This window comes from Ambystoma mexicanum, chromosome 3q (assembly GCF_040938575.1).
Source record: "Ambystoma mexicanum isolate Mex_15411 chromosome 3q, UKY_AmexF1_1, whole genome shotgun sequence".
Lineage (NCBI taxonomy): Eukaryota > Metazoa > Chordata > Amphibia > Caudata > Ambystomatidae > Ambystoma > Ambystoma mexicanum.
Window position 1 is genome coordinate 582,600,741 of NC_090926.1, and position 27,329 is coordinate 582,628,069.

The following is a 27,329-nucleotide window of genomic DNA, read 5'->3' on the forward strand; positions in this document are numbered from 1 at the left end:
CCCACTCAGAGAAGAAGAGGGCCACCTAGCCAGGTGGCCTGTAGATAGTGCTTACAGTGAGAGAGAGGCCAGGATAGGAGAGCCTGCAGACGCTGGATTGAGTCGCAACTCTTAATGTTGTCACCAAAGATCATTCTGTACTTCCTCGTCCATGGTCGGACCACTCTTTTGTACACTTCACGCTACAGTCTGAACACCCAATAGAAAGGAAGGGCTTGACTAAACTAGTGCTCTCTTGTAGGAATATGAGGAATCTAACCAGGGATCGTATGGAACCATTTTTGAGTTCCTCCATGGGGAAGATCAATAGCATTAAATCAGCTGAAGAGTTGTCCAAGGCTTTGACCACCTCCTTTGATAATATCACAAACTCTATAGCTCCCCTTAAGATGAAATTGAAAAAATCTGATCGCCCCAGAAACACCAGGTTCTCGGATGATCTTAGGAAACTCAAAGCTTACATGCTTAAAGGTTTTTGTGCTTTGAAAAAGATTTAGTCTCCCTCTTCTCTAGCCACTTACAAAATCGCTGCTAGAGATGATAAACTTGCCATTATCAATGCAAAACAAAAAAACAAAATAGCCTCAATATCAGAATTAACAAAGAGAAATCAAGGAACTTTTTTATATCTTGAAAGAACAAGCTAGCCCGTACAGGCAGGATACTCCCTCAGTTATTAAGGACTCTGCCTGGTGCACATCTATACATGAAGCCATGCAGGGTATATTAGACAAAATCAGATTGGATATTGTCAGGAAAAGAGTGTCTCAAATCAATACTCCTGTAGTCTTTGACCATTCCTCTTTAGCTATTAACGCTCAGGTTCTGATGAGCAGGGTTTAGTTGTACAGCGATAGCTGTAGAGGAATTGACCACCATTATAAAGCAGCTCAAGACCACATCCTGCAAAGGAGATCCTTGCTATGCGCTGAGTATTAAAGCCTGCTCTTCCACCTTATTAGAAAAAAAGGCATGTATTACACCTATTTTGAAAAAACCTGGCCTGCCTGAAGATAATCCATTAAGCTATAGACCCATTACCAACACTCAATTTTTATTAAAGATTCTGGACCGGGTTGCCTACACTCAGATTTCTGCACATCTTCATCCATCTCAATCGGGGATCAGGCAGGGGAATGGAACTGAGTCAGCCCTCCTGGAACTCAAATCAAGATTAGTTGATCATATGGATAAGGGCATGCCATCTCTTGTCATGCTTTTAGCCTTATCGGCAGCCTTCGACCTGGTGGATCACTCCATCTTGATCCCCAAGTTGAGGGAGGTGGCCAATTTCTCTGACCAGGCAGCACAGTGTCTCTCCTCCTTTTTAAGCAATCAAGAGTGTAGAGTCTAATGTGGGGAGGCAGAGTCCTCTCGTACCATACTGGAATTCGGTGTACGACAAGGAGCTTGTCTTTCGCTTTATGTTTATAACATCCTCACTGTTCCTTTTTCATGTATCTTGAGCAAAACGGGATTGAATTTACCAATTACTTTGATGATACACAGTGCCTCATTCCACCGTCTGGTGATCATGACACGGATGAACTACTTCCTAATAATGTTTTTAATATCATAGAAACGTGGATGGTCCAGAATAACCTTGCCTTAAACAAGTATAAAACTGAGCTAATTGTAGCGGGCACTCAGAATATGATTTAAAAACCTTGCCAAGCGTATGGGAATTTCAGCCTAGGGGATGTCAAAATTGTTACACAAAATAAAGTTAAAACACTGGGCGTCATGTTGGATCAACAACTCAACATGAAGGCCCATGTTAACTTCCTTGTGTCGTCTTCTGCTTCTAACTCACTTGCAACCCTTTATTACTCAACAGAATGCTGAGACTATTGCGAGGGAAATAGTGGGTTCGAAAATAAACTACTGTTGTAGTCTATTGTTAGGCATCAATAAGGGGGACTGCAGGCGTCTGCAGGTCATCCAAAACAGTGCGGTCAAAGTGGTGATTGGCACCGCTCGCAGAGACCATATATCGGAGGCCTGGCGTGGCCTCCACTGGTTGCCAGTTGAATCCAGGCTGCATTACCGCCTCCTGTTGATAGTGCATAAATGCTCGATGGGCAAGATGCCAGATTATCTTCAGGCTCTGAATGAAGAAAAGAGCAGCAGTAGGTGTCTCAGGTCCAATAATATTGATCAGCTTAACCTCCTCAAATGTAATACTGTCAAGGCTGGCAAAGGTGCCTTTCTGCACGCGGCTCCTAGCGCCTGGAATGGGTTATCCCCTGAATTAAGGGGAATTAAATCTACTGAAGTTTTTAAAAAGAAATTGAAAACTTGTATTTTTAACTAATTCTTTTAATCTTTTAGACTTGTTTATGCTATTTCCTCCTGCATTTATGTTTTCTTGTCTGTTTTTTGGATCCCTCAATGCTTCGGGTCCATGGATAGCGCGGTATAAATCAATAAAATTAAAGTAAAAGTAAAGTCCAGGCATTCAAAGGAGGAGTAGTGCTGCATTGGAATGATAGAAGCAGGGATACACTCCCACCGGGATGGTTGGTTCTGGTTTCGAAGAGGATCTTGTAGCCATCAGGAAGGAGTGTCGAAACACGTGACAGAGCTGGCCGTGATATTTAGAATGAGATGAGGCATGGCTGCCCCCACCGCCAATCACTTTTTACCCTCATCATAAAATCTTGGCATATGATGTTGCAGTGTGCCTTTGAAGATAGTAGGATTGAAATGAATTGTTTGTCTCATCTCATGTTGTCTCCCTTTACATAGATTATGGCCCTCATTACGAGTTCGGCCGGTAGCCATGCCGCTATTGGCGGCATGGGTGCCGCCGAAATCGCATCCGTGTCCGGGTCCTCGGAATGAGGACTTACCGGGCCATTCCGAGTTCGGATGGCCCGGTAATTCCTCCCTCAAGGACCCGGACACGGTCCTTCCCCATTCCCATTTCAGCCCCCATAGGGCTGAATGGGAATGGTAGAGGGAGCAAACAACGGGCCATAACGAGATGGCCCGTTGTTTGCTCCCTCTTCCCCTCACGGGACCCGGTAAGCATGCCTGGTTTTCCCAGGCGTGCTTAACGTGTCCCGCAAGGGGACCTCGTAATGTGGCGGAACGGGTTGAACGGCGCCGTCACCTTTTACGGCGCCGTTTAACCCGTTCCGCCAGGGTCGTAATGAGGCACTATATGTTTTACTAGAGAAATGTCACAATCTGTTATTGTATTTCAGACAATCCTGAAAATGATCAAACAATAAAGGTAAGTAACTTGTTTACAAACAAATTGCAATAGGTATGTTCTGTACCCATAATATGCTTGCCAAACAGAAGGTATTACCATAATCTAAATCAGAGGAACTGCAAAGTCTTTTAGATTTGCGAGTATGCATAAACTCAATATATGTAACGAATGCTCTGATTGACATACCAAGGTACACAATATGATCCAAAAAAACAATTGTAGTTCATTTAACACATTTAAAAAATAAGCAACAAAAAACTGGCAAACTGGCAACACAATCGGAAAATTGCAAGACTGTCCTGTAATCCAATCAAATCTCAAACACAAAATGGAACACAAGTTGAACCGCAATGAAAGAACAGATATCCTTACCAAGACACAATGAAATGCCGAAACATGCCTAGCAATTCCAGGAAATCACACAACACGATCCAAGGTCATGCAAGAAAATCCCAAAATAGCAACCGAATGTCAAACAAATCCAAAACACAAAGAGCAAAAGCAAGGCATAGTACACAATCCCTGAACACGTGAAGTAATCCCAAAACATGCAGTGCATCAATACTTTAGGCATGGATGCTAAGATTAATGGATATGTAACATTATCGCATTCAATGTAATAGTCCTTAAAGAAGTGACCCTATCCTGAGGCATCTGACACAGTCCTAACCGATGTGACGCAACACCAAAAATCTGACACACACTCAAGAAACAAAATGCAATGCCAAGTCATTTTGCATGAATCCAAGACACACAGTGCGACCTCAAAATGTGAAACACAATTGAGCAACTAACAAACCCAAAAGGGAATTTCAATGCACATAATATGGTCCAAAAAATGCAACAAAATCTCAAACCATGTAATGCAACCAAGAACAAAATGTAATTACAGGTGACACAACAAAGTATAAAAACCCACAACATTCCCAAAATACACAACACAAATGTCAAACCATGCACAACAATAACAAAACAATGAAATCCTAAAGCAATATTCCACAATTTCATGACCCGCACCACATTCCCCATACACATCTCAATTTCAAACTATACCCCACATGTTGACAACATAACGGCAAGACACACATAACTAAGCCATCCCAAGACACACAAAACAGTTCATAGACATAATCAACATAATTCAAAGACATACAGCACAATTCAAAGACATAAAATACAGTTCCCAAAAATACAACACAATTTGAATAGAGAACTGTGATGAATCATGTAGAGTCCTCACACAAATCCTGCCAATGTCTCCTTGCAGGTGGCCAGGAGAAAGCCACTGCTACCTGTTCCCGACCCCGGAGGTGCTATTAGCCGGGAGGATCACCTGGGAGGAAAAGGTCCCCAAGGGAACGGAAGGACTCCGTTGGGAGAGACGCAGCATTTGCCTTCGTCAGAGGAGGAAGTGTCTGTAATACCTGTATATGTAATGGCTTGTTGTAGGAGGGAGCTGTTCTTTCCCAAAGCTTATAATCCTGATGGTGGCGAAAAACTGTCATAACCAATCATGTATTGGGAATAAGAATCCCCCTTTCAAAGCCACTCACATTTATAGAGGTGGAAGCTCCTGTGATCAACAAGGGAAGGTTAAATGTGGGTCTTTGAATATTAACATCTCAGATTCTGAAAACGTTAATTCCCCTGTAAAGACAAACCATTCATTAGATCTTTATAATACACCTTTAGGAAAGGTCATTAAGGATAGAAATGCATTTTGTAACAACATTCCCATTAACAGAAGTAAGTGGAACATTGGGGACTTCAAGTCCCACAATGCCAAAGTACTGAGACGAAGAAGATGGATGCAGAGACACCGGACTGCAGGTTGCAGGTTAATAGGGTTAATGACCCACACCTGAGGGAGACTGGGAGGCATATAAAGCCCCCTCAGGTGCAGGCTCTGGAGAGCAGTAGTGGGAGGTGCAGTGATTGCAGTAACTCCACAGTGCAGTTGCTGCTAACGGAGAGCAGAGCGGCCCGAGCCACTGTCATTTACCGAACGGATGTCGGCTCTAAGTGGGTCTCTACCTTCAGAGACCTTGATTGCAGAGGTTGCGCAGCAGGAAGTGTTGTTGGTAAAAGCTTTCCCCCTGAAGACTATGACTGCAGAGATTGCACAGTGGGAAGCCTTCCCCACAACAAGGTGGGCTCTGATGGCAGGCGAGCACCAGAGAGCGTTTGGAGCGAGCAATGCTCCTTCCGACTGGCGCGGGCGATGGAATGCAGAGCGAGGTTGCTTTCCATGCTGAGCGTAGCAAAATAATGCTCCTTTTCCAACTGGCGGGGGCCATGGAATACTTAGCTGGGTTGCTTTCCATGCCGAGCGTAGCACAAGAACCAGAAGACAGCTCAGCAAGCGGGTGCCCACGCCAAACCCGGTGAGTTCACCATCATACTGTGACCCGGAGCGCCCTGTGATCCCCTGCTGGCCAGGCCTGGTTACGTTGAATGCTGAACTGATGTAAAAAGAGTAAAGTGGTAGAAACCTAAGTGGTTTGAATATCAAACTGATGTAAAGCAGAACAATACTCCTTGTGAAAACCAAGTTGATATGAAGTGAAGAAAGTAGCAACATAAGAACTTGTGAGCAGGCCAGCAAAGTGTCATTGTGGTTTTGAAGGTCAGAATAAGTGGCAACATTGCCAAAGCCAAAAGAGGGCAATTAAGAAACAAGCTGTTCATAGACCCTATTGTCAGAGGGAGGAAGAAGCAATAGGGGGAACTGACCTAAACAAGCATTGCCTAAGCCAAAGAAGAGCCAGAGGGAGAGAAAACCATTATCAGTACTTTGTTAATAAAAGAGTGGAAAACAAAAGTGCCAGGAAGGCTGCCCTTCTGACAGAAGGTATTCAGGAGGAGAGGAGCATAAACTGCGTTGCATGTGGCAATCACAAGAGGAACAAATAGCACCAAGGTGTCTCATGTTTTCCCAGAAGTAGTCAAAACTAATGTTGTGAAAAGTCAAAACACTTTATAAGTTGTGTGAAGTAGGACTGTGTCACAGAAGTACTTAGTGTTAGTAGTTTCATTGGTCCTGGAAGGCGAGTACACCAGGGCAAGGAACTTTGTAGTTGTAGACCTGGCAGGTGAGTGAACCAGCTGGAATTCATTGAAGTACTGTGGTGCAGTTAAAAGTATTGACAAAGAAGTTGCAAGACCACAGAAGTGCATTGTGAATTGTTGTGAAATTATCCTTACAAATCAATATTGCTGATGCAAGTATTTTATGAACTGTTGTGGAATGAGCCAAACAGAAGCAGTTTTGTTAAGACTGACAAACTGTGGAAGAAGACTTATTCTTTGAGAGGCAGTTGTGGGGAACTCTCTGCCATCAGGGGAGACAAAAGACTTGCTGAACATTTCGAAATTGTCGGTCAAGTCCAAGTGAGAGAATTTCTGGAACAAGAGGAACTTTATTGGAACTTTGCTGCAAGGCGGAATTTCCTTATTCTATTGAAATGTTCTATTGTTCTATTGAACTCCTGTTTGAATCTGGGGAAGGTGAACTCACCCAGATTACAAGGAGAAACAGTTGCCAAGTTTCAAACATAACTGTTATTTCTGTCATATTTGAATTGCCCTATATTATCTTGTTAGGTTTGTTGTATGTACGAGTGTCAGGGACAGAATCCTTTTGTTAATGTGTTTCCTTTAGTTACTTTCAAAGGCCGGGAAATGCTGCTCATGGTAGGGATAGTGAGGCGTTTATCAAACCCTTTTGAGTTAATAAAATGTCTCCTTTTGAAAAACCTTCACAAAAGTTGTCCACCTCACATTTCTGGCCCCGCAAAAGAACACAATCCTGAAAAAGTAGTGTAAACCCATGACATACAATGTTAAAAAAATAAGCAACACAACCACAAGAAACACAACAGAATCCCAAGACACATACAATATCAAGAAACAAACAAAATACTAAGGCACACATTGAAATTCCCAAACTCCCAAAACGGAGCCAGCAAACCCATAACACAAACAACAATCCCAAAATCAAAACACATAGCAATGACATGCAAAAAGCAGCCAGTACATCGCGTCCTAGAACACATTAATGAATACACTGATCCCAAGACTAGCAGCACCATCCCAAAACGCAAAATTACAAAAACACAGCAATGCCAATACAGACAATGCATATAAAATCATAGTCAACTAAATGTCCACCCAATCCCAAACAACTCGAAACAATCTCAAAACGCGCAAAGCACATTTGTGTGTTGCCCACAGCAATAGGACAAACACGATTCCCAAAGTACAATCCTGAAACATGTTACCAACCCCTAAACACACAACACAAAACTAAATCATTCAAGATCCTACAAGATCTACAAAACATAACCCAACAGCCTGGACTTGCCCCCATATTCCAAATTGTCCTCAATGTATCAACAGAGGAAGGCATTGTCCTGTGAACCTTCAAAACCATTTAAACATCTCTCCCTTACAACCCAGAAAGATACCACCCAATCTCTAACCCAGTCTTACCTCTGTAAACCCTTTACAAAAATGCATGTATCAAAATTTTGGAATCACGTGGAAACCAACAACCTCTTAAACAAATCACAACATAGATTCAGACCTCTGAAAAGAACAGAATCTACACTCTCCTCCATTTTGGACACTCTAAAACACAACACCAACTCAAACACTCGAAGTCCACTTACACTTCTACCACAGCACTCGGGGCCTCCCAATGTTCCACTGGCTCTAGGTCAAACATAGGAGTCAATTCAAAATGCTCTGTATAGTAATTGCACCTTTTATACCATTGGCCCAATATCCATCAAGAGGAAATTCATCCATTACAAGCCAACCAGAATGCTTCGATCAAGTAATGTGACCTTAGTAGCAGTGCCAAGATGTAACTGGAAATGCCACAGAAGATCCACATTCTCATTTCAATACGCCAAGCTTTGGAACTCAATCCCAATGTATCTGCGCACAGAAGACTACCAACTATTCTTCAAAAAAGACCTCAAAACTGGACTATTCAAAAGTCTGCAAATGGCATGCTAGCACAGCATCTTTAAATACCTAACGAAAAAATTAAGCTTATTGTACATATCTCGACCAACAGCCACCCCAGACACCCAAAGGTCCATTGGAAACAAACTGGTATGACACTGTGAGGAATCCTGTGGAGTCATCACCAAACCCCAGCCTAAGATCTCCTCCCATGTGGCAAGGCAGCTGCTACCTGATCCGAACCCTGGGGGTTGTAACATGAGGGAGGGTCACATGGGAAGAGATGGCTGTCAGGGGAAAATGGTGACTCTGATGGGAGGGACGCAGTATTCATCTTTCTGCGAGGATGAGAGTCCTATAATTCCAGAGTATTTAATGCTATGCTGTCATTGCATAAGTACCTCCCATGAAACCACCCAAAGATTATACTATGAACAGACAGCTAAATAGAGTAAGGTTTGTACCTTGGGGATTTAAGAATTACGTCTAACATCCTCTAATTGTTATGATTCCTTGTTAGGTAGAGGTCCCAACCCGAATATTAAATCACAAACCTTTTCTGACTCTAACAATTCTCAGTTCACAAAAGCTACAATACTAAGTGTCAGAGGGCCCAAACCACTATGGACTTCAAGGCCCATAATGCCTGTGGTACTGGGGCGAAGAAGGGCTCAGTTAGTAAGGTTCAAAAGTGTGGTTTATCAGAATGTGAGGTCTAGTTGTGGCAGCACAAGACACCTGAGCTGGACATTTAAACTCCAGAATGAGTTGCAACTGGGAAAAGCAGAAGTTAGAAGGAGAGATGCAGAAGAAGTGGCAGAGGCATTACAGTGTGCTGTGAATGCTGTGGAAGGAAGAATGCCAGCTGATGCAGACACGAACAGAGGAAGCGTACAACATTTCAGATTATGCACAGCAGGAAACAGCGTCTGGAAGTCCAGGCAAAAGGGAGACATGCCCCCATCCCAGCATGTGGTGCTTCGGTGTGCGAGAGGTCACAGAGAATCACTGTAGCTATCAGAGCGCCAAGGAAGCGCTGTTTAGTCTACCAGAGGTACGTGGAAGCTGGCAACAAAGCGGGCAGGATGCAGGCAGTCCGCCACAGAAACTAACAATGAAGCGGAAAGGCCACAGAAGACCAGTGAGTTGGCCTGGCATTAAAGGCAAGTGCTCCGGACTCTTAACAATTTGGACAGTTGATAGTGAATAATGATTTTGAATACCAAACAAGTAAAAGACGGAGGCGGCAAAGGCGCAACTCCCCTTATATGAGACACTAACTGGGGGAGACTTGTAACCCGCATTGCCAACAGGCTGTGAAGAAGTGGTTAAAAGGTCACTTGGGTGCAATTCTCCTTTCCTGAGTTTGAGGAAACCTGGAACCCACATTGCCAAGAGTCAAGAGACAGTAAAGAGAGGCAGCCACTGTTCAGCCATCCTCACAAACAAAGCTGGTGTGAAGAATCTTGAAACAAACATTGCCACTGAGATTTGTTGTAGTTGTAGGAGTTTTCTTCCTGGTAGGTGGAATACACCAGGAAAGGTACCATAGTAGTTAATCCTGGCAGGCGAGGGTACCAGGACAGTAGAAGATGATCTGAAGAAGTGTTTGTGGCAAAAAGGTGTGGTGGCAACAACATATTAATCTTATCTTATTATGTTGCCAAACTGTTGCATCATCCAAAGGTAGTTGCTGTGCTATCCAGACAAAAGTATATCATTTGAAGAATAAGTGTGACATGCTAATAGTTGCTTTGCATTCTGGGGAGAACCATTGCCTTGGTTTATGAACTTGTGTTTTGAGAGGAAGAGCCATTTGTTTCTACCAAGATGTTTTGAGAGGAAGAGACATTTGCTATAACCAGGAGGATATTGTTGGAAACAACCGTTTTGATTTTCAAACGACTGTTTGTGAAAGTGACTTTTACTTTGTCAAGTGGAAGGACGCAGTGGATGGAAAATACTTTTTTGTGTTTATACTGAGCAGAACTTTATTGAATCACGACTTTACGAAGGGTATTCCTGAATTGATCATGGGGAAGGGATTCCAACCCTCGTCACAAAGAGTACCTTCGAAGTTGGGACTGTTTTATTGTTTTGTGGAACTAAAGACTGGCAAATATTACTTGTATTATTTTGTTGTATGTAGTAATGTGAGGGTCAGAGACTTTTTGGACATTAGGTCATTTTCCTTTAGTTTTAGTTTGCTGAGACATCCTTGTTAGGCTAGGGAAAGATAGGTGTTTATCTCACCCCTTTTCATTAAATAAATGGCACACGTTGAGAAAACTATACCTTTGTGTCCGTCTCGCATTTCTGACCCTTCACACCACCCAAAGGAGAACTCCACTGGACATTTTACAACATAATAAATATCAGGCCTAACCTGAAATGAACAACCAGAATGCCAACCTTGTAAACCAGGAAACCTTTCAGGTTTGTTTTACAAGCATTTGCCATGCTCCTGCACACAATTCCTCAACCAAGGAACCATGGAGACTGCACTCAGTCAGATCGGTCTCCCTTTCTCTTGCCATAAAATTTTACATGGAACAGTAAAACTCTGTATCCCGTTGGACAACATGACAATAACTTTAAACTCCCAAAAAAATGAGTCTTTGATATCTCAAATTCCCTCTCCTATCCCAAATGATTAACTCAGCTCTTCATCTCCTAACGCGTTACCATACCAACACATCACCTCTGACACATCAGCTTCAGGCCTACTACTTCCTGCACACAATTCCTCAACCAAGGAACCATGGAGACTGCACTCAGTCAGATCGGTCTCCCTTTCTCTTGCCATAAAATTTTACATGGAACAGTAAAACTCTGTATCCCGTTGGACAACATGACAATAACTTTAAACTCCCAAAAAAATGAGTCTTTGATATCTCAAATTCCCTCTCCTATCCCAAATGATTAACTCAGCTCTTCATCTCCTAACGCGTTACCATACCAACACATCACCTCTGACACATCAGCTTCAGGCCTACTAACACAACGTTAACCTTGACTGAGCAACACCAGTGCGCACTAGCATGCACAGCTCGAGCTCTACCATACTCTCTATCCATGACAGCTGCTAACCTGATCTCTTAGCACTGTCATTTAGTCGATTTTCCTTCCAGGTGTCGGTGCCAACACCTATATAGAGCCACACTGACACTCACAAATCGGGTCCTTCTTGCATGGGCTCATCAACAACTCTGATCTGTTTGCCCCTCTATCCTACTAACACTCGAACCCCTCCTTTTTTTTCTTGCAGAGCCACATGCAACTAAGCTGCCAAAAATGACAAAGGAGTGCTATACAAGCCACTTTACATTAAATTACATTACAATCACAACACAAACACAAAAGCACAACACACACAACACAAAAGCAAAAGAATCAACGTTATCTATAAAAACACAAAACATAATCCCAAATGTTGTAACATGAAGCCAAAATGCATAGCGTAATCTCAAAACATGCAATGCAATCCTAAACTGCAATGATAACATCCTACTCTTAAAGCACAATCCCGACAGAATATAACACAATGTCAATACAAACATCGCAGTACCAGAACATGCAACACAATCCCATGAGATGAACTGCAATCTCAGACATGCCATATAATGCTCTCCAAAACTCATACAAAATCCCCCATATGATCCCAAAACACACCATAGCACAACTGTTTTACTTTTTATTTTATTTTCTGTGCGAATCAACTTCTCAGTGTCTTAAACTCTTATTTAGAAAATAAAATCAACAACCTTAAAAAAATAAAGCAACTTTTAAAAAGTTCAAAAAAATCCCTCTCCTCTTCTCCATATATCCACCAATCAGGCAGGGAAAATATTAGCAGACAACTAGCAAAAATGTCCAGCCGGCCCCAGCGATCTGCATCCGAGGAGAGGAAAAGGCCCCTTTATGAAAATGAACTTCTGAATTCTACAGGGGATTCTGCGAACAGTCAGCCCAGAGGAGTCAAGGCTACTATGAGGTTTCCATCTGTGTTTCACTCGGGAGAAGGTTCAGCGGGGTTTGCTCTGTGGTAGACACCTCCTATAGGTTTTAGAGCCAACATTTTTTGTGGAGATTCATGTCTATAGCCAGTGTACAGTGGCCCATTAAGGAATCCCGGTGGTGCCTGGAGATTTCTGATAGTTTCTACAAAGGCGCAGCTGGCCACATTATACCAGTGAGCGGCACAGATCAGCAATGGCCCATGTTGCTCCAGGGTACATGTGTTCAGATACATGTTTCTATGCTGAGCCTTACTGGGAGAGAAAAGGTGCAATGCGTTCAGGTCTACCTAAAATGTCATTAGTGGCCCGGAAACATTGGCTACTGACCAGTGTTTTCTGGGTTGGATGGTGGGGCATCTTCCGCACTGGTTGGGGGCACATTGTCAGCCAAATTGTGGGCGTGCTCCAAAAAGAGATCCTTGAGGACACTCAGCTCCTTGGTCAGCAGCTTGATCTTGGCCTCAAGGCGCTCGTTCTCCTCCTTCAGTTGGGTGACACGTTGCAGGGTGTCTTGGGCCTTCTGCTTGCTCTTTAAGCGGCTCTTCTTGACAGCCATGTTGTTGCGCTCACGCCGCTGGCGGTATTCGTCGCTGGCACGGTCCATGCGGCCTCCCTTCTTGCCCTGCTTGCTTGGTGCTGTGGCTTTGCCACCGCCACTTCCTCCACCACCACCGCCGCTGCTGCTGCTGCTGCAGCCACCACCCCCCATACCGCCAGGGCTAGCAGGCACCAGTTGAGGGGGCTGCTGGGCTAGGCCTGGTGCCCCGTGCAGGGTGCCCAGCCCGTTCTGTTCAAGGGTGCCGTGGGCTGGCGGTGCCTTGCTCATCGGAGCCAGTTCTCCTGCACTCTAGTTCAACAGCCTCGTCTCCTGGGAAATGGGCTTTCAGCAGGCAAGAAGCCCTTTCTGTTTTGGATTTAGCCTGGAGAAAAGAGATAGGAAATAGGTTACAAATCTTACAAGGATCTGTGCATTTGTTCCTTAATGAATGCAAAGATGTAGCACATGGTACACAGCAGTTATAATTGTTGCATCTCTCAGCAATGGATTTACAGTTCTCAATCAAAACCAGTATTGAAATAAACTCCATTTAAAATGTAATAATCCCTATCATTATGCAAGCGATTTATTTTCCCGTTTTGAATACATATTCCATTTTAGTGTACCAGAGTGATATATGACCAGGATATACATTTTTCCACGTCTGTGTTATTATTCATCTCATAATCGGACATGAAGGAAAATAATAGGAATCATGGCAGCACGAAGACATACATACACATCCAATTTCTGATTCAAATAAAACATATCTCCAATTAGATTTTAATGTATTCTCTAGACCAGTGGTCTTCAAACTTTTTTGGCCAGGGCCCCCCTGAGCAAAATTTGGGCAGGTCGGGACCCCCCAGAAATGCCAAATGGACAGTATATATTGCGCGCCGTCACCTGCTCCCATCAAAGTCGCTGGGCTCCCCTCATCCCACTCCTACCCAGTCGCTGGTCTCTCCCCACCCCATCACACACCCAGGGCTCTCCCCACTCTGCTCCCATCACTATCCCATGGTTCCCGCCCATTGTGCTCCCACCATAGTCCCTCGGTTCCCCCATCCCGTTCCCAACACAGTCTGAGGGCCAGTGGCGGCTGGTGAATCTTTTTTAAGTGGAGGGGCATTAAGGGGAGGTTCGGGGGGGTTTCCCCCTGTGAATTTTTTTTTAAATAATAGGTTAAAATGTTGCATTGTAGAGCATACTTTTAACAAAAAATGGGTAAATAGCCAAACAGTTTGCAATTGTTGCTGGGAGTCCAGGGGGCAGGCATTGATATTTTATTTCTATCGCGCTCGTACACAAGTGTTTCAGAGCGTGACAAGGCAAGGGAGGGGAACAGAGGAGAATAAAACAGCGATCTTACTAGGCCCAGTGACATTGAGAACGCGCAAGTGTGAGGGGAAAAGTGCATGGAAGGGGGGAGAAGTGGAAAGTGCGAAGCAGAGGAGAAACAGATAAATAACAATAAATAAATAATAAAGGCAACAAACAGTGGTAGTGCAGCCAGCAATTTGCAAGTGCTACGTTTAAGGCAGCAGACAGGGTAGGTCTGATAAGTGCAGGAAGAAAGATGGTTCTCCTCAAGTTTTAGAGTGGCAGGGCGCTGTTCCAGAGGGAGGCCCCAGCCGAAGACGGAGATCTACCCCCAGCTCGTTTCTTTGATAAACGACTGACCCTGAGGGAGTTGGAGGTAGAGGAGTGAAGAGCTCGAGAGGGGAGGTATTTGCGGAGGAATAGCTGAAGGTATTTTGGACCCAGGCCCCAGAAAGCCTTGTGGACAAGGCAGAGGGTTTTGAATGATAGATGTCCGGTAAAAAGATACCATCCCTGTCCCCTGGGCCCCACTGGTCCTAACACAATGAACATGATTATGTGTATATGCAAGGCGCTGCACATTCATACAGCAATCACTCTATCATTCACATGAGCATCCATCACCATACACTCACTCATAACGCATCCATACACATGTTTAAATAAAAACAATGAACATAAACGTACCTTCTGCATTGGCCTGTGTGTGGGTGCTGAAACGGCCTGCTCCAGCTGCTCTGTCCGTATGTGCGAGGAGGCGCAGGAGCTCCCCCTCGGACATACAGACATGCAGTGCCCCAGCCAGCATTTCCAATGAGCTATGCAATGCTGGCGAAGCAAAACGCCCCAGCACTTGCATGGCTCAGTGAGCATGTGCGGCTGGGGAACTAAACTGAACTGTCAAAGGGAAACAGTGTTTCCCTTTGACAGTTCAGCCAGCCCAGGAGCACTCCATTAGCTGGATAAAGCAGCTGAGGGAGTGCTCACTGTTTCACTGGGCTGGCTCCTTAGCTCCTCCATAATGGGTGAGGGGCCACTGGGTGGGCGCCTCTTGCCATTATGGATGAGCCGCCAGGCTCGGACAGGCCTATAGGGCAATGCCTGTACCAAAAATGTAAAATGCTAGTTTGGGCCAATCAAAATGGGCCACCATTTTGGCCAATGTGGACCATTTTGATGAATTACTTAACTATGCAGTTAGTAATGTTGACCATTGTTGCTGAATATATCACAATTTACTTACATTTTAACACAAAGCACCCCTTTGGGTACTATTGAAACAGTGGGCTTCATAACTACTCTGGCGGTAGCTGTGCCGGTAAAACCGGCACGGCTGCCACTGGAGTTGCATCCGGGTCTGGCACCCGCGAATGGGCAATTACTAGGTCATGCCGAGTTAGGCAGACATGATAATTGCCCTTTCGAAGGTGCCGGTAGATCCCCATTCCCATTTGAGCCCCATATGGCTCAAATGGGAATGGGGAGCTCGGATGCACCGGCACCGTTAATAACGGTGCCGGTGCATCCGACGAGCTGAGGTCAGACCTGGCGGGGGCTGTCAAGCACCCACGAGCACAACTCTTACTATGGCGGAACGGTAGCAACAGTGCCGGTAGCTTACCAGCACCGTTGTTACTGGTCCGCCATAGTAGTAATGAGGCCCAGTCTGTGACTAAAGGAATGAATATCCATTTACAACTGTGGGCCACTTTTTCATTGTTGCCTGAGACAGTTTCATGCTTCAGCCCGCCCATGTGGGCCACCCCTGCCCATTTCTTCCAATCTATAAAAAAAAAAAAAAAAAAAAAAAAAAAAAAATAAATCTTTTTTCATGCTGAGCGCTCAGGGCCCCCCTGGGATGCACCCGCGGACCCTTAGGGGGTCGCGACCCACAGTTTGAATACCACTGCTCTAGACCAACAGTCTCACACAACCAAAACATATGTTACCACAATGGCCTTCCGTTGCAAACTATGAGCAGAAAGGCGTTTTCATTTTAGGGAACTGGGCTGCGCGGCTCTTATTCCAACAGGTGTTCACGCCGATGATGATATATGGCCTTGAGGCCCTCCAAAAAATTGATTTAAAGTGGCTACAGGTTGTGGAGGGTAAATTTTGGAGAAAAGTGCTGGGACTCCCAACTTGTATTCCTATGGCCATTAGCAGACTGGAGTTGGGGCTGTTTTCCCTGAAATCTATGGTACTTAAGAAAAGGACAGAATTCTATTTGAAACTCAATAGTACCTCTAGTAATCAATTACTGGTCTCACTGTGGCAAGAATTGCGTATGGAATCGAAGAGATCGACCTTAAAAACCAGTACTGGAAATTTTATGCATATGATAAACTGGAACTGTAGCCAGGAGATATTTACCCCAGCTGCCAAAATTGCTCTGTCAAAGAAAGTTGATTTGGCAAATTGGATTAACAACTACACTCACCTGGAACAGCTGAGAAAATACCAATTTGTTAAATACATTTTATATACATATAAAAAAACCTCAACATTATCTAAATCTATGTCCAAGCATCAGACTTCGAAGATTTATATTACTTGTTAGGATTAATTATTTACCGGTTCTTGAAAATACTGGTGTAATTAATAAAGTAAGGATTGAAGAGCGATGCTGTAGATTATGTGAGGACAAAGTTACAATTGAGACGGGGCGACATGTTTTGACTTGCTGCTCAAAAATGATAAACATATACTCTAGATATTATGGGGAGTTTGTGCATAGGATTGAACACACTCGGGAGGAAATCTTCAGGTGGCGTATCTTGAATTCCACAAAACTGAAAGGTTTAATAGCAATGTACAATGTTTGGTTAGAGATTGAGAAAAGACTGGATATCTCCATTTGAGCTAAGCGGAATGATAGGTAATGGCATAACTTGTATATACACCCGGAGGTAGAAATACAGATTGGTTATTCATTGATGTACATAAAACAATGTTTTAGAAATGATCTTACTGAATGCATTTTAAGGCACTTTTATATAGTTCTTAGCATGTTTCTTTTTTATTATGAGAATTAATTATGAATTTGTAATTTGGCTTCTTTTTTTTTAGTGGATAATGTATATGTATAATACATAAGATGTGAAAAGTTTATTTATAAACTGTAACACATTAATAAATACATTTTTTTTTTAGGGAACTAGGACGTTGCCCTTTTGAATAATGACTATTCTATGATAATAAAAACCCAGAAGTATCCATCACCATTTTACCATTTTGGTTTTAGTATCTGTCACTTGACAAAATGACCACTCATCTAATAGTCCACCATTTGCTTCCATACCAAACACAGGCCCTCATTACGACCCAGGCGGTAAGCGGAAAACGATGCCGGTAAATGAATACCGGCATCGTTTTCCGCTAGGTCCGATTATAACCCGCGAAAGTGCAATTAGCGACATCGTAGTTTACGGTGCCGCTAACAGCACCAAGGTCGCGCGCGACCCACCATGCCGTAAATACCGGCATGGCGCAAAGCTACGCAGATCACAAACCAAGCGGACATGCCCCTAACGCCATCGCCAAGGCCGTAAAGTACCTTACCGCCATGGCGCTAATTCCGCCATCGCGAACCAACCGTAAATGGCCATGTGCAGTGTTCCCAGCTGCCACAAGTGCACAGAATCAGCACAGGTGGAGGCAATACAGACTCTCCCAGTGCAAAAAGAGCACACCCCACCCCTACCAGCCCCAGTCACACTCCACAATGATACCAATAGGACTAGCAATGTTGGGGCTGGAGGACCTGATAGCAATGTGAGTGCTACAACTGCAACAACAACAACAAGCAGCTGCACAGAGGAGACGCAGGAGGAGAAGGAGGGCAAGGCAGGCCCAGCAAGCCCCACCAGCACAGCCAGTGGCACCACGCAGGCAGCCCCCAATCCCACACATCAGAGCCAGTCCATTCAACCTCACCGCAGAGCAGATCCACACCCTGTACCGACTGGACCGGGACACTATCACCAACATTGTGCACATGATACACAACGACATCGTCAGCATGATAGAAACACCCACCGCCATCCCGCCCCTACTGAAGGTCGTGTCCGTGCTCCACTTCTGCACCTACCAGCACACAGTGGGCCACTTGCATGGCATATCCCAACCCATTATTCTCACGTACACTGATCCAAGTGCTCAATGCCCTCCTCAAGCACACAGACGACCACATCTCATTGCCACGGTCTGCCCAGGAGATTGCCAACACCAAAGTGGGTTTCCATGCACTAGCTGGCATACCTGGTTGCATTGGTGCCATCGACTGCACCCATGTTGAATTGGTGGTCCACATGCCATGGAGGTACCATACCCAACCGTAAACTATTTCACTCAATCAACGTGCAAATGGTCTGCCACTCCAACAGGATCTTCACACATTGTTGTGCGTGATTCCCCGGATCAACCCATGATTCAATGGTCCTGAGGAACTCCACAATACCACGCTACATGGAGCGACATGCAGGCCCAAGATCCTGCCTACTCGGTGAGTCTAATGTCATGAGCATGGAAATGCGAAGTGTGTAGGTGATCGACGTACCAATGCATATTTCACCTGGCAGAAAGGGGGGGGGGAATGATGCATACGTCACATGGCTGCGACTAGCAGTAGCCAGATCATACCCTGAGGCAGCACTCACGTCATCTGACAACTGTATACATGATGCCTGATCTAATCAGCCCTAACATGTGAATGAAAGTGTACCCCAACCATGACACAACCATCTGCAAGTGCATTGTACGAAATGTGACCACATTTGACTCCAAAGGAACGCACCTACATGCACGTCACCAAACACCATCAACTGAAAGGCCTGTCCCCCATAACTGCGCACAAAGGAGGCACATGTCGGACAGGAACATCAATGCACCACTACACAGACAGCAAGACCCACAAACTCCCCCCATTGACACCAGTATTGTTCCCTGGGGTCATAATGAGCCAGACAGCAATGTTGCAATCATGTGAGCTTTGACCTCACAGGACACGTGCCAGGTCACATAAAGTAACGGCCTGAACGGACACAGTGGATGGGCACTCACAAGGCAATTGTCCCCCCTGCATTGTGTCTTGGCATGCAAAACAGTACATGAGAGCCATGAACATATACCGGTTGCATAGTGTGAATCCATTAGCACAACTAAATTTGGTGCAAAGTAACAGTTGAATGCAAGGCATGGTGCCGCGTCATGTTCAGAAAGCAATCTCATTCCTGACACATACATTGTTGCCCATTTACAGGTGATGCATGCTATCCCCTGAAGAGGTGGCTCCTTACACCAGTCCGGAACCCAAAGAACCAGCATGAGGAGGACTTCAACCGTGCCCATGCACGTACCCGTGTGGTGATAGAGCAGGCCTTTGGCCTACTGAAGGCACATTTCCGCTGCCTCAGCAGGTCTGGCGGGGCACTCCTGTACCGCCATGAGAAGGTTGCGAAGATAGTCATGGCATGTGTCATGCTACACAATATGTGTGTCAGACGTAACGTGCCTCTGCCCCCTGACGCAGAACTGCAACCACCGGATGATGAGGGTGGGGATGGGGCAGCACCTCAAGGAGGCAGTGATGCACAGGAGGGGCGTGAAATGCGTCAGAATCTCATTGACCAATACTTCTAGCACACACAGCATGTGCGTGTAACATGTGGACGGCACTTGGGGCACTGTGTGTGTCTGGTATATGCACACTGTAGACAACGGGGCTGGATGGGGCCGAACTTGCAGCTGAGGAGGTACCGGCCTGCTCGGTACGCCTTGTGTCCATGATTGTCCGTATCAGTTCACCAATCATATTCCGCACTGCGGCTAGTTCTGTACATATGTTCGTGCTTGCTGATTGGATGGCTGCCTTGATGCTGTCAGCACACCTCTCCATGCCTGAACTGGCACCTCCACAATCAGAAACATGCTGCGTTAGGATTGACGCCAGTTGTTCTTGCCTCGCTGATATTTGGTCCAGCACCTGGCTGAAATCAGGCACAATGGAGGTTGCAATTGCAGGCCCAATAGGACTACTCCCCTCTTCCCCTACTCCCACTGGGCTTGGAGTGGCTGGCCATGAACCTCCAGGGGATTGCCCCTGTGTGTCCTGTCCATGCAGGCTACATGGGGACAGGTGTGGGGAGGTAAGTTGGGTGTTGGGGGGACCTTCCATGTCATCATCCCCATTCGCCACATCGCTGTCAGAACAGGCTGCGATGGCTGCAGTCTCCCTGACTGTACTGCTCCCCGCAGACACGATCCCCTCAGTGGGCAGCAGTGGTTGTGGGTCTGCCGTGGGTGCCATCATGTCCCTTTCCTCGGGGGGAATTGCTGCCCTGGGCTGTTCGGCAACAGGAATTTTGGCCTGCTGTGTGTTGGCCATGGGTCCAGCAGAGGTGAATGGTTGGTGGCCTCTTCCCTCTGTCCTGGTCTTCTTGGCTGGGGTGGTGCCACTCTCGTCCCTGCCGGTGTCCGAGTGTGAGCCTGTGGTGGAGCAGAGGAGGGAAGTGTTATTGATGGTTCAGCGGACATTGAGCAGGCATTGTGATGAGTGCCATGGTTTTGATGGATAGATGGTGGACTTTGTAGGCCGTGACATACAGGTTGTCTCCCTTTTGGGTGGGTTGAGCATGCAGGAATGTGTGTGCCTGCTGTAGGGTGTACATGCTGCATGTGTGCAGGGTGTGGGTCTTCTGCTGATGTGTTGCGTTTGCCATATGGGGCGACATTGTGATTCCCATGTAAGTGTGATTCAGGGTGTTTTGCAAGGCTGAATTGGAGGCACCTGTGTCTCCTGATGTCCGGGCTCCTCTCTCCATTCCGCCGACGCCCTCTATGCACTCTATGCCGATCAATGAGGCACATGTCTCCTCCCATGGCTGCATCTTCAGTGGGGAGTCTGCTCCACCGCTTGTTGCCAGTCCCAGGTTGCGGTTTGCTGACAGTATGCCCCTTACTCTGAGCCGGAGGTCATCCCACCTTTTGCGGCACTGTCTGGCGGTGCGTGGGGTGGTACCTACGGCACTGACGCGTTGTGCCACGAGTTCCCATACTGCTTTTTTCCAGGCTATGGCTGGTCTCGTCATCTCTGATGAGAAGACGACGTCTGCCTTCTCCTGCAGCGTTTCTGCCAGCATGGTTAATTCTTCGCGACTGAAGCGGTCCTGTCGCAGTATTTTTTAACAACTTTTGGCATGGTTAGGTGTGGAAATGGGTGGGTAATGGGATTCACAGGGTTTCAGGGTCGAATGTAGTGTGGTTGGGTAGGACGGCAATGGATTATGTTTTTAAAGATGGCCGCTGTGCTCTTTCCCGTTCCGCCGCGATGACGCTACTTCCGGTTCCGCTAATTACGGTGCCCGCTAATTACAGGGCCTGCTGATTACGGGGCCCGCTGATTACGGTCGGCGCAATGATGGGTGGCGGTAGGTCACCCAGCGCGGCATTCGATGCCGGTAAGGGCTGTTTACGCCATGGCGTAGTTTACATTACCGCCATGGCGTAATGCTCGTGCGCGATGGGTCGGAATATAGCGCTCTTTACGCCATCGGTCCATGGCGTAAACGATGATTACGTCATGGCGGTAATGTAGCTTACTTACCGCCAGGGTCGTAATGAGGGCCACAGTAGAGATCTATAAACTCAAGTAATCCCTCCTTCTTTACCCTCTTGCTAATACAAAAGTGTAAAATCACACGGTTTTTGAATGATGTTAACTTCTGCTTGTCCCTAACATAACAGCACATTTGTAGATATTAAACCAACAACTGCACGGAAATGTGGAATTCCACTCAGCTCAGAGAGAGACTTGAATGTTCACGAAAACAGTGAAAATGTCACAGTTCTTATTCTTTTTGGCGAATACTGGCCCGAGGGGCAGGCAACTCACATACTGTCAAAATAAAAAATCTCCCCATGTTTCCTAATTGGACCTTGTTTTAAACGGGGCACATTCCCTAGTCCAAAGTATACTGCCTGCCTGGACTCCCCGGGACTTCTTGTTTTGTCTGTCTATGCAGAAACCAGGTACACGTGTGCTCCCTCTGTCATAAGATAGGTAGAAGAATGCTATTTAGGCATAGCTACAGATACCTATTTAGTTTTAAGTGTATTCTTCAGATTGGGTATTCTTTCTCCCTGGCCATTTTGTTATATACACTCAGAAACAGCTATTTGGTTCCAAGGTTACAACGCATTTCTCAGTGCCCCTAGTGCTAGAAAAACCGTGGGCCTCATTACAAGTAAGGCGGTAAGGGTTACCGCCCTACTACGAGTTCCCTTTGCGGGTCCTTCCTTAACGCCTGCGTTAAGGACGAGACCCGCAAAGGGACTTTAAAGCTGATAACGGTACCGTAATTTACGGTACCGTTACAAGCGCCTTCCCCATTCCCATTGAGCCCTATCGGGGCTCAAATGGGAATGGGGAAGGGCCCTGGTGAATGGGGAATTACTGGTCCCGCCAACCTTGGAATGGACCGGTAATTGCTCCATTCACCAGGGCGGAATCGGAAAGAGTTTGGAGGCAGCCATGCTGATAATACCATCTAGGCCCAGGGTCTGCAACCTTTGGCTCTCCAGATGTTTTGGACTACAACTCCCATCATCCCTAACCAGCCAATTCAATAGCCAGCTGTCATGGGAATTGTAATGAGAAACAGCTGGAGAGTTAAAGATTGCAGACCCTTGCTCTAGCACTTTGCATTTTTAAGAGTAAATGTAGCCACGTGATAATGTGGAAACCATAAGAAGCCAATTTGTGGGGGGGGGGTTTACAGAGTTATCTGGCACAAGTGCAACACTGTGGGAGGCTGACCAGATTGATGAAGAAATCTGCACTTTAAAGAGGGGGAGAAGATAGATGCCCAGATTGCACTTGTGATAGAAATTCCCGTTATGGAACATTGATTTTTCACAGACAGCTGGACAATATTTGATGTATATTGCTTTCTTTTCTCGTAGATTATTTTTTGGGCATTTTGAAGTTTTTTAAATGCACATGTTAAATGCGCTTTGTTTGCGTTTAACAGTGATTCATTTGGCTGGGCATTTCTTTTAATTTTGAAAGCACCTCATTGGAGGAGGACGTCCGTGGATAATTTCTAAACAGTAAAATAGGACTGCCTTTAAAAACAGTACTATTGTGATTACCATTTTACAGTGTCATGTTTCAAACAACGTCACACATCGCAGTTTAGAAGCCGGGTTGGAAAAGTGTAGGAATTCAAAAATGCTGTTAATATATACTATTACTAATACTGGGAGTTGCATATGGTTTTTATTTTAAAATATATATTACACGTCCCGCAGTAGTGGCAGGGTAGTTATGGTTAAGTTGCTAAACTCATAGGAAGAGCACTTTTTCGGCAGTTTATAACTTCGCTCCACCTGGACGAATCCTCACCAAACATTGCAGAAAAAGTATATGGGCGGCTCTCAATTTTTCACCAAGTTGGGCGAGGTTTCGTGCAGGGGGTGGGGTAAGTTCTAGGAGGGTTCCACATTTTCTTTCCCCCATAGACTCAATGGGGAAAAACTTTGCGCACGGCTACAGATGGAACGGCTGGACAGATTTTCACCAAATTTGCGGCAGGGGCTTGGGCCAGAAAGCATGCTTTTGTGTGTTCGGTGGAAATCGGACCAGTGAATTTGTTACAAAACACTGAAATGATGTCCCAAAAAATGTGTATCTGGGTCCGCTCTCTGCGGACCCATTTCCCTGTTCTCTCCGCGGACAGAAGTGTCATTGGATCGCGGAACGGCGTGGTGTCATAGAAGTTTGGACGTGGCCGGTAGTTGTCAGGAGGGAAGCGTGCTGTGTGTCACCATTTTTTGGGAAAGCCACCATGGTGTATCGGAGGACAGTGTGGCAGCGGCAGGGTCTGGAAAATGTACCGTATGCATTGTGTTGGCGGCCATAAAGGAAGGAATAGCTGGGGGAGTCAGAAGTGGTTTATGTGTGAGATATGTAGGCTAGTATTTTCTGTGGTGATTGGAGGCAGCTATCGGAACAGTCCCTTAGCTTTTGCCGTGACCTGTTTGCGGCAAACTCTTTTCGTGGTGAGTGGTGGCAGGTCATTTGCAGATGGGGGAGTGAATTGCACAAGACATAGGTTGGGTGGGAGCGCGGGTGGCAGTGCGCTGCGTATGGAATGCAGTAGTTGGGCAGATGGAGGCATGCATGGGTGAATGAAGGTGTGGTGGGGTCTGTGGAAGGATTACACTATTGGGTGCATGGCCAAAGCCCATAGCCTGTAGGCTGTAGGGCATGCACTGAGGAGGGCAGGGCTGCAAAATACACACCACAGGAAGGCATGTTTCCAGTGGCGTAACAGGGGCCCCCGCAACCCCCGCGGTGCGGGGGGCCCAGGGGCTGCGGGGCCCCCACGCCATCGTCACTGAGAGGGGCCGCCTCTCCCAGTCCCAGCACAGCAATATCACTGACTGTGTTCTCTCAGTCAGAGCAGCAGCCCTCAGTGGCACCATAACCCAGAGAGACTACGGTCTGGCCCTCTGTCTCTGGGTCTATGGTGCCGTTGGGGTGCTGCACTACTGACTGTCTGCACTGCAGTGGACCCGGCGCCTGGGATTGGATTTGGGATGCACACTCACACACGTGAAGTTTAGTTACTGTCGCTCGGCAGGCTCAGCTCAGGCAGGCACACTAACTTGCCTTGCAGATTTGCTGAGCTGAGCCTGCGCGTGGGCTGCATCATGCTGCAAAGCGCATGCGCAGCTGGCAAGCTAGCCCTGCCTCCGCACGAGCCGAGAGCGAGTCACACGGCCCGCCCGCACCCTGACACACTACGCATGATTGTGTAGTGAGACTTATGTTGTTGCCGGCCCGGGTGATCCATTGTAATTCGGCAGGCAGGATCGGCTTCAGTTTGAAAGGTCGTCAACTAAGGTAAGTTATTTTTTTATTTTAATTTAGCAGCAGGGGCACTGGGCAGCCTTACTATGATGGTGCATGCATGCGTGACTATTGGCCGGGCTAGGATGGGGTGCGATGGCACTCTCGTCTTCATTTTTTTTAATGAAACACCCCCCTTTCATCATTTGTTTGACACGCCCACCCAGGAGTCCGTAAACATACAGCCCCCTGTACAACGCTACAACACTTCTTATCTGGGCAAGACTTCTGTGTATTGCGCTTTTTCGCAGAAGCATCTTCTGAATCGGATGCGTTGCACTATTTCATGCTTATATGATGCAAGCGTTTACTGTGGAGGATACATGGGGGGGGGATGCTGACGGCGCTTTCCCAGGGAGCTGAGAGGCCATTAGCCCTCTCTGGACCAGCCTAATAACCGGAAGCGCACTAGTGCCCGGGGTGACCGTAGCCCGTTGCGGCCTCTTGCTGACACTTCGCAGTGGGTGGGCATGAGGCACAGCCATCAGCCCACGTGAATACACAAAATGGAATCAAATGCCCTGTTATCCTGGCATCGCTTGCGCTGTCACTCTCTGCTCTGCGCCTATTACTACAGACTAGAACCACGCCGACATGCCCTGGCGAAGGGAAGGCGTCGCCGTGTCTGTTTTCTCATTTGCTGCCTTACATTCTGCTTGAAAATACAACAGACACTCTTTACAAATTGAGTCTGTTGGATCCAATTGTGGTATATCTTGCTTTTGAACACTGCACTTTTTATGTCGCGCCGGAAAAGGGAAATGCTACTGGCAAAATAGCAACATCACCTGAAATAAAATCACCAATGTGCCGGCTTTCGATTTTCTTTTGTTGGTGGTGTTATTTGATGTTTAGGTTATATATTACTTTGTATTTATTGGCCATGTGTTATGTTCTTGCTTTTCAATGACATTATAAAAGGGATGCTAGGCAACATAACCTCTGCCGACAACCCCCTCACCTCTTGGGTCATGCTATCAGAGCAGGCTTACATTTCTGCCCACTTCCTCCCATAATTTAGTAAATTATGACTGTACATTGAGTTAAGGGACAACCATGTCTACTATACATGTGTAACGTAAGCCTGTTGGAAATGGTGCTTTTTATTGGTTGAGAGTGTAAAATATTATGGGCCTGCTGCCCTGCCCTGATTCACAAAAACATTTTACAGGGGGAAACGTCACCCCCCAAAAAAACGTTTTGCAAATCATTGCAAAGGACATGCTGCACGCACTTAATCAGTTTTGTTAATTATGTTTGTACTAGGCCAGACACTTCACCACTGCACTTTATAACTTGATGAAAAATGACAAACAACTAAAGGTGAAATGTTTTATTTCGGTTCTGCAAGTCCCAGGGAAAACATTTGTATTGGTTCTTGAAGTTTAAAACATGCACACCATTTAAAGTTTTAAAAACCACTATGGGGGACGGAGTCCACCCACTTTATTCAGGTGGTGTACTCAGTCACACCCAGCTATTGAATGTCCTCTTTGAATTCATGAATTAAATCCGACCTTAGTGATCACACCACAGTTGTCAGGTTTGTAGGCCAGACACTTCACCACTGCACTATATAACTTGATGAAAAATGGCAAAGAAATAAAGATGAAATGTTTCATTTCGGTACTGCAAGTCCCAGGGAAAACATTTGTATTGGTTCTTGAAGTTTAAAACATTCACACCTTTTAAAATTTTCAAAAACACTATTCGAAGAAAATATCCCCTCATAACTTTTGTGTGTTTGTTGATTTTATGAAAGACAAATGCCATTTGTCCTGTTTAATTTGGGTGGTTATGCAAAGCCAATTTAATGAAATGTGCATATTTCACCTTGATATGCTAATTTCTGGTGACATCACCTCCTATTGCATTTGTTGATGAGTCCCCCACTTTAATTTTTAGGACTTGACTTGATACACATGTGAATGGGTTCGTTGCTAGAAAACAAGATGTTCTTTGTTTTTTACCTTATATGACGTATATGGTAGGGTGGGGTGTGTGGACGGTAGAAGTTGATGAAGCAGAGCTACGTGTAGCAGAGGGTAGGTATACCGACAAAGCCAAGCGCAGAGAAGAGCAGGCACGCGCTAAAGTTCAAAAGACAATCATGTAATCATGGGACTGCTAGTTTTGTGCATGTGACGTGTTTCTTCATTTATTTACCGGCCTGATTCCTCTGGTGCGGTTGACTACTAGAACATCTAGTCTGGGTGTGCAGTTTAGAACCGGCTGACGAGGTGCACCGGAAAGGCACCTCTTAGCCTGATAGAAAGACAGCGAGAGAGAAAGGGAAACCAAGAGAGAGTGGGTGGGGGAGAGAGAGCGAGGGAGGGAAAGAGAAGA

The 27,329-nt window shown here is 45.8% G+C and overlaps 1 protein-coding gene across 1 annotated transcript in view; it reads right to left on the reverse strand.

The window, feature by feature from the left end:
• Positions 1 to 11,871: 11,871 nt before the first annotated feature.
• LOC138582768 (CCAAT/enhancer-binding protein gamma-like) overlaps positions 11,872 to 27,329 on the reverse strand; it is an 84,585-nt gene continuing 69,127 nt past the window's right edge. Inside the window, exon 2 of the mRNA XM_069654387.1 lies at positions 11,872 to 13,130. Coding sequence (XP_069510488.1) covers positions 12,530 to 13,036 — 507 coding nt within the window. The 5' untranslated portion in view covers positions 13,037 to 13,130 and the 3' untranslated portion in view covers positions 11,872 to 12,529. The remainder of the gene's footprint in view (positions 13,131 to 27,329) is intronic.